Source organism: Peromyscus leucopus, chromosome 7 (assembly GCF_004664715.2).
Source record: "Peromyscus leucopus breed LL Stock chromosome 7, UCI_PerLeu_2.1, whole genome shotgun sequence".
Lineage (NCBI taxonomy): Eukaryota > Metazoa > Chordata > Mammalia > Rodentia > Cricetidae > Peromyscus > Peromyscus leucopus.
In genome coordinates, this window is record NC_051069.1 from 35474815 (window position 1) to 35483577 (window position 8763).

The 8763-nt window shown below is 44.4% G+C and overlaps 1 protein-coding gene across 1 annotated transcript in view; it reads right to left on the reverse strand.

The window, feature by feature from the left end:
• Siae (sialic acid acetylesterase) overlaps nucleotides 1-8763 on the reverse strand; it is a 38133-nt gene that overhangs the window by 9236 nt on the left and 20134 nt on the right. The window contains exons 5-7 of the mRNA XM_028859473.2: nucleotides 6581-6839; nucleotides 5174-5283; nucleotides 4546-4679 (exon numbers count right to left, since the gene is read on the reverse strand). Of these exons, the coding sequence (XP_028715306.1) occupies nucleotides 4546-4679; nucleotides 5174-5283; nucleotides 6581-6839 (503 nt within the window). The remainder of the gene's footprint in view (nucleotides 1-4545; nucleotides 4680-5173; nucleotides 5284-6580; nucleotides 6840-8763) is intronic.

The following is an 8763-nucleotide window of genomic DNA, read 5'->3' on the forward strand; positions in this document are numbered from 1 at the left end:
TGACTAATTCATTAGGAATATCCTAAAGAGGAAGAGTCAACGGAGAAACAAGAAGGAAGGCTTTGATAGGAGACAGGAAGTCAAGGGAGAGTCTTTGGCTAGTGAAGGAGCGCTCGGGGTAAGCGGGAAGTGCTCTAGACCCTATACAGTGAGCAATAAACAGGACTAACTACTTCATGCTGGAAGCTGATATGCCCCTAGCCCTGCAAAGAACAGGGGCTCCTGAGAGATGCTTTACCTAATCAAAGTGCTGAGAACAAATGACCTGTGAGTACCCAGCCATACATTCGATGCCTATACCTCCCCGCCAAAGGTCAGGGCACACTGAGGAAGGAAGGAGAAAAGAATGTAAGCATCAGAGGAAGGGTAGACCTCAAAGGTATGGACCACTAACTTCTAGACATAACGTGACTAGTATATTCAAATTCACAACCGCTGTGATTACCTGCACAAGACCGATAGAAGATACCTGTCATGAAAAGGGGAGGGGCTCATGGAGTCCCCGCCCCAACCCCTCCCTGAGGATTTGTATGCAGCTAATGATTGATGAGAGAGGGAGAAACATTTCCTCCAGTGATGTAGCTACTGGTAAGGTATCTATGTTCCTGTTAACAAACCTTCACCCATGATCCTACAATGGGACGGGGACACACACACACACACACACACACACACACGGAGAAGAGGAGCTACCTGGAAAAAGGAGGAAGATTAGCAGGAGAAGGAGGGGGACAAAAGAGAGTAATGGGGTGAATATAACCAAATTGCTTATATACATGAAGAAAATGTCTTAGTAAAACCTACCATTACATATAACTACGATACAGCAATAAAAGATCACAGAAAAAGGAAGAAAATGCCTTAGCACCACTGTGACACATGTGTTCCTGCTGGTTTGTTCTTTCTGAGTTTTCTGGCATTTTCTGATGATTTAGACAGCATCTTATTCTCAGCCAATGCAAGACATCAGCCTACTCTCATTCTCACAAACGATGATCTAACAGTAAGTCAGGCCACAGTCTGGCCAGCATCCAAACTGCCGTCTGACTATTTCAAAATGCCTGACCCCACCAGAGAAGCTGCATTCCTCACAGACTGTTCCACCCAGTCCTACTCATCAGAAAAAACAAAAACAAAAAACCTGACATCATTCCTATACACATGCCCAGATGAAACTTTAAGGATGTTTTCTGCTTCATGAGTGATGAGCACAACATCAGAAAAAACAGAAAGGTTGAAACCGTGACAAGAGCCTGACTGGCACAAAATTAAAGGAACATTCCAGTTCTCTTGTTAGGATTCTGCTATGCAAATCTGTCTTAACATAGGAAATGATGCCCCGTGCTTTGCAGCAGAATCTCATAAAAATGTAAAGAATAAGGCTGGAGAGACAGCTCAGCCAATGAAGGACCTGCATGGAAAGTGTGATCACCAGAACACACAAGCCCCCACCGTGGAAACACAGACAGGGTTCCAGGCTATGAGAGACTTCATCTCAAAAAGTGATGGATGGCACATGAGGAGCCATTCCCAAGGCTGTCCTCTGGCCTCCCACATGCATATACATGTACCTATACACACACACACACACACACACACACACACACACACACACACACACACCCTAATGAGTCATCCAACTTCTTTCAATGCAAGGGCTGCAAATGGAACCATATTCACCAGCCAGTATCATAATAGCAGCAAAGCCCCTGGAAACAGCCTTAAAGTTCAACAGGCAGACCTGCTACAGTCAGCCCTTCCAGCCAAGGGCCTTTCCTCAAAATGGCTGGGAATTCCTTCAACGGTCCAGTTTCATGGACCGCACTACTGCACCCTGGCCACGTGGGGGCACCAGCATACTCCACACCCAAATGCACCGCTGTGTTTTCCTAATCTGAAGAACAGTGGAGCGTGGTTCAGTCTCCCGTGGTGCTTCTTACAAATACGGAGGTTAATGAAGACATAAAACTGCCAAACAAAAACCCACAAAACTGGTCACATTCCGAAGATGTTACAAGTGACAGGGGAGTTTTCAATCTGTTCCTCTAAGGTCCCTTTTAAACGCCCAACCTCCAGATCTTCTTTCTTTCCTGCTTCCAGACACCTCTACCAGTAACTCAAGTACCCCACCAGCTCTGGTCTCTTCCACAGGGCTCCAGTCCTGTATCCCTAACTGTGCTCTTCACCATGGCGTACTTCAAACTCCATACTTCAACTCTCATAACAAGACAGCTATGATGTCCTGACTTTGCAAAAATAATAAATGCTAACATCCAGCATGTTTTCATACAGATTAAGTTATGCACTACTTAAAATAAGAAAGATGTCTGGCAAATTGTTCAAAAGCACACAGCTCAAGGAGTGTCATGGCGCGAGTTGGAATCCCAGATGTCTAACTCCAGACCCAGGCCCTAAACCACTGTGTTGGGTTGTCATGTTCAGCATTTCCCTTTGAGGTCACATACTTACAGAAATACATATGATAATATTACAAAGAATCAGCACATTTTTGTTGATGATAAAGTTAAGGCTAAAAAGTAAGGGACTTCTATAAACAAAAATTTAAGAGAAAAGACCAGGTGCCATGTTTCTAAGTATCCAGTGCATATTTTTTATTTGAATTAGAGTTAGTCACCTCCAAATAACCAAGCACACAGGCTGAGAGAGAAGCAGTAATACAGAACTGGATACAAACATAAAAAAAGAAAATAATCATTAAGCCATGTTAGGTGAAAGAAAGTCAATAAAGACCTTTTCTCAAAAACAGGGTATGGTGTCTGGGGAATGGGCTCTGTGGGTAAAGCACATGATATGTAAGCATGAATACCTGCGTTCAGATCCACGTAACCTACACAAAGCCAGGCTCAGCAGCACACACCTGTGACTCCAGCATTTCCACAACAAGAGGGGAAGCAGAGAGCAGAGAGGCCCCCCCAGAAGCTTGTGGACCAGCTCGCCCGGCATATACAGCAGTAAGCAACAGGAGCCTGTCTTAATCAAGGTAGAAGGTGAAGACTGGTGCTCATCCTCTGACCTCCATACACACACTGTGGAATACACATATACACACACCACACAAACACACATACACAGAAGGCCTCTTAAGGACAGGTAGGATAAAAGAAGACAAGACACAAGAGATGGAAGAATAATGAGATATAAGTATCTATGGTTCACAAGGTGATGTCTGAACCATGACAGTGGCTACTCCATTGATGGCTGGCCCTTCTTTTCATAACACCTTAACTGTGTAATTTCCTAGTTCATGAAAACCAGAACTACCTCTGCTCAAAAGTCTAGGCATTAGATAGGTCGTGAACATACTTTTGAACTTGACCCATATGGTATTCCTTTAATCTAAGGATGAAAACAGAATATTTCTGACCAGCTTCCTCTAACCGAAAGCACGGCTTCTTCTCTTGACAATGTTTTCATTTTATGTAGTAAGCCATTATTTAAAGGGTGCCAACCAACTACATACTAGAAATACAAAACTGACCCCCCAAAACCCATAGCCACCTATACAACTACATGGCATCTAACCCAGACTCAAATAGTCACAAATACTTTCCTAAAATCCAGGCTAAGACCACACTAGGAACATATGAAAAAGAAAGTTGTGTCAAACAGAGAGTGTGCATGATGTTTGGAAGACAGAGAATATGGGTATAAGGGATAATAGCAAGTCAGGGAGAGAGTGGGGAAGTTAACGTGATTGGTTGGTTGACCAGTGTGTGAGCAGGTCTAGTGAGGCAGCAGAGCCAGCCTTAGCCAGCGGGGAAATGCACAACCCTGCTCAGCGTGGGACAGTCCACATTCTCACATAGTTGCTAAAAGTACACATTTACACAAGTTCATAATTTTAACAAGAAATAGGGATGTGAACCAAGCCTTTGGTGGGATATATCTTTTGACCCAGCTGTTTCATTTCTGGGAGTTTATCTTATTTATGGCAATAATTATGCTACAAGGAATCTGGCTTTCAGGAAAATAACACAGCCTTTAAGAGCAAAGTAAGAGAAACCACCCAGTCCCTATCCATTAAGAACTCACGTAAATACGCCACAATGCAGTCATATTTCAGACTACTCTGTCTGTAATCATGACAAATCATGTTGAAGAATATTATTTATTGGCATGAAAATGCTTACAATAAGCTATGAAGAGAAACAACAACTGTACACAAATAGAAATATACTTTTCTTTTTCTTGGCTTCTCAATCATTTTAGCTTTATGGTAGTGGTGGTAGTTGGGATTTTTTTTTTTTTTTTTTTTGGTTTGGTTTTTGTTTTGGAGTTTGTTTCAGCTTTTAAATTTTTTCCAGTGAAACTGGAGTGCTTTTATAATAAGAAATACTAGTTGTTTATTAACATTTTTAAAGATTTAATCACCTCCTCGGGAAATTCACATGAATGAAGGGTTATATACAGCTAGGCGCTAGCACGCTGTGAAGGTAAAAGTGGGTATGCGAATCCCTGGACAGCGCTCTGCATAGCACACACCCTCCACACATGCCCATAAACACCCTTCCTCTGAACACAGACCTGGACAAATCCAAATGGGAAGAAACGCTCCGTCTGCCCCTGAGAGCCGTAGTGGAAGTTCTGGCGCCAGTCTTCAATGAGCGCAGGGAACATGCACGAATACAGGTCTCTGTTATAATTCGCATTGGCCTCCCCTAAAAAAATTGTGAGGAGTTTGGTGATTTTTAAAAAGCCTTACATTCTTCTTTTCCCCCTTCCATGCCCTGAGGTAGTGGCCTCAAGACTGGCATCATCACTTGCTGTGGCCAGGGGCTTTGGGCGAGGCTCTCCCTCTCTCTTTCTGGAACTCTAGGACCATAATGGAAATGAACTGCAAGTGTGAGCTAATCTGCTAAAAACAGGCCACCTGAGAAAAATGATGCCCAGCACACAGTCCCCAATCAATGGTTATGAGAGACAGGCCATCCTAGGTCTTCTGGCCACCGGATAACTTAAAAGGTAGCCAAGGCAAATAAGAGATCCCAGATAAAACTAGCTGAAGCAGCACAGACAGAACCACCCTGTTAACCCAGAGAAAAGAGAGCTAAACAAAAATATAAACTTGCTGGGCTTTGAAGCCATTAACTTCTTGGGGCATTTTGTTACACAGCAAAAGCTAACTGACACAATGGAGAAAGGGTAAGCTCACCCTGGTACCACACCACCCCTTTCAAAGTCATGTTCTGCAGTGGATGGATCATGGCATTCCAGAGGACGGAGTGCTTTACAGGTCCAGCCACAAAATGAGGTGGAACAAACCTGAAATGGGCAAGATGAGCATGGTCACCAGATCAGCCTACCCACGTTCACTTGGACAAACCTCGGATGAAAACAGCACATTCCATTGCATTTCGCTTGAAAACATGGGGACATTTTGGAATTCTACCTCCAGGCTCTTCTGAGTCAGTTCTGTGTGAGTCCACAGTGAGCCTTGCAGATTTCCAGATCAGGCCATTAAAGCCAGAGGGAGGGCTGGTTTGCAGGCAATAAATTCAGCTAACCACTACTCAGTAGACAAGGTGCTTAGACTAGCTTGTTTTGCTTTTGTGAGTAATGCCATGATTATCTTCCATATAGCTAACCCAATGTATATACGTACGCTTAATTCTTTTTGCAAGATAAACTCCCAGCAACAGCATTACTGAGTCAAAAAGAATTTTTTTTTAACTTTGGATATGGTCCCAAATTTCTCGGTGGAACACATATCTGCATCTGACTTTGCAGTAGCTTCTGTGAGAATCCCCACTTTTCCACACTGCTGGAGTTCTCGCTCCCACTCCTCAGAGATCTGAAGGCGCTGGCTTTGAACCCCACCACATGCTAGGTAAGCCTCTCCCTCCTACTCTACTAACGGCCATTCTTTTTGTCCAACCTTAATGTCTCCACCCCACCCACACCCAGGCAAGCCTGTATCCAGATATCCCAATCGTACTAAGCAATGCTCTCCTCCTCCCAGAAGCCTACCTGGAGTGAATGAGACCGTGCTCCCAAAAGTGGGGCACATACCATTCATCTTCATTTGCATACAGTTTTATTTTTGTGTTTTTTAGTTTGTTTTGTTTTGTTTTGAACTAACTAGGTCTTTCTCTCACCAAATATTCTTCCCACCCAGCTTTTCCCAAGCAGGCTTTCATACTCCGCACACTAATATATCTTTAAATACATATTTATACATTCCTTCGTGTCTGGCTGTTTGCTCTTGAGGCACGACAGCATGGTGGCCAGCAGGAACCCAGGCGCTGCAGCCAGATCAGCGTCCTTACTAGTCCTGCCCACAAGCCCATGATTGATCCTCTGTGAGACTCAGTGTCTTTATCTGTGCAACATCGGCAGTATGGACACTTCAGATGAACTAGTGCATGTAAGAGCCCCGTACAGAACCCTCCATAGAAAGCAGTCAGCAAGCACATAGCTATTGCTGTTACTGAGTTAAATGGTCATAACCCCTCTTGGCATGTACCCAGATGACTACAGTGCTCACGATAACGGCACATGCCCTGTGCATGGATAAACTCCACACACTCAGGACCGGTGTAGACATTCAGTGCACACTTACCTCCCCAAAGGACACAAGGACCCCTCACTCTTACACTCGCTCCTCATGGGTTTTATCTTGGGCCGAAGAAATCTTTCATTCCTTGTATTAGGGACTCCACAGGCTTCCAGTGACCTTCTAGATGACCAGACTTCAATGGGTGTCCCACCCCAAGTGGAGGAGACCAGCCCAATGGGATACTGCAGAGTATCATACAGGTAACGGCCAAAGAGCCAGCACACTGCTGACATGTAAGTGAAATCTCCATGGCCCAAGTTTCCTGGGCAGAGAAACAGTCACAGGGAAAGTCATGAGAAAAGCAAAGGAATACAAATCGGGGCTGTTAGATCAGTCTAGGTGAGAGCAGGGGACATGAGCCAGCCCTGGGCCCCTTTCTAAGACCTTCAGAAGCAGAGTAAGATGAGAGGCAGAGACAAGATGCAGCCCAAGATGAAGCATAGCTTCCAAAGCTCCCCTAAGGAGAATCTTTTTTTTTTTTTTTTTTGGAGGAGGGGGCAGGACTACAGCATGAGTGAGTGACAGTTTCTCTTGATTGCTCTCCGGTTTGTTTGTTTGTTTGTTTGTTTGTTTGTTTTTTCAGTGGCCCAAATATTTTTCCCATAAGGAGGAGACAGAGCTCTCAGCCTGGCATGAAGGCAAATGGGAACAACTGTGTTCCAGTCGGAATATAAATAATCCACTGACGTAATCAGGGAGCCAAGACTCGAAGCAGGTTTTGAGGTACCCTAGACCCTCAGGCACTTAGAATCCAGGACTACTCGTCCTCCTCAGCAGGTAAGTGGTACAAAAAACCACCAGGCCCATTTTCCATCCCTGTGCCTGCCGGTCCTCTTGTCTAGCTACTCACTTAAGGCAAGCAGCCAGGAGGGAGAGGCGAGGTGTATTTTTTTTTCTGGGTTATTTTATGACCAACTCCATGGCTAAAGCAATAAAGACGTGGACATGTAAGTGCTGAGAAACCCAGCAGAAAGGGGGATACAAGTCGTTCCCCGCTTTGTTCTTTCACCTGCCCGATTCATTCCATCTGTTCATGCTGCCCAGTGACCAGCCTAAGCTGCTGTCTGTGAGCTCCACGTTAGAGGAAGTCGATGAGAGGAGCTGGGATGCAAATACAGACAGCGACGGGATTAACTCAGTCAGTACTCAGTAAAAACCTACCACGTACGAGGCCCTGGTTTAGTGCTGTCAAGGACTCAAACCCAAGAACTGGTAGTGCAAAAGCAGAAAATCAAATCCATTGCAGATGAATTAGAATTGACTGAGCACCTACTATGTGTCAAGAGCTACGCAATGGTTGAGATACAGCAGCAATGAAAGACCCCTAAAGAACCTCTCATAAGTTCTACAGTTGACTGAATAAGGCAAGTGGTCAGCTAAGTAAAATGGAAAATACAGTGTCTCAAGAGATACAAAGAAGTTTTAGGTGGAGCTAGTAACAAAGAAAAAATATTAAATGAAATGAAGGTTTATAAAAAGTCTGGAAAGTGACTCAGTGGTTAAGAGCACTGACTGTTCTTCAAGAGGACCCAGGTTCAATTCCCAGCACCCACATGGCAGCTCTAACCTGTCTGTAAATCAAGTTCCAGGGCTTCTGACACCCTCACACAGACATACATGCAGGCAAAACACCAATGACCATAAAATAAAAATAAATTATATTTTTTAAAAAGCCTAGTTTAGACTGACTTCCTCCTCTCTCTCCATAGCTCCATCAAGTCACTTCCTGTAATAATTTGTTCAATGTTTCCCTCTGTGGTGGTCTGAAGGAGATGGCCCCACAGGCGTGTTTATTTGAATGTTTAGTCATCAATTAGTTGAACTGTTTGGCAAAGATTAGGAGATGTAGCCTTGCTGGAGGTGTGTCACTGGGAGTGGGCTTTGAGGTTTCAAAAGTTCTTGCCAAGCCATTTTCCTCCTCTCCCCCCCACCACCACCCCTGCCACCTCTCTCTGCCTGCTGCCTGCAAATCAGGATGTAGCTCTCAGCTACTTCTCCAGCACCACGCCTGCCTGCTGCCATTCTCCCTGCCATGATGGTCATGGACCAACCCTCTGAAGCTATAAGCAAGCCCCAATTAAATGTTTTCTTCTGTAAGTTGCCCTGGTCATGGTGTCTCACAGCAATAGAAAAATCTTCTCTCCTCGTGTAGATTTTGTTACCTAAAGGCAGGACTTGGTCTTATT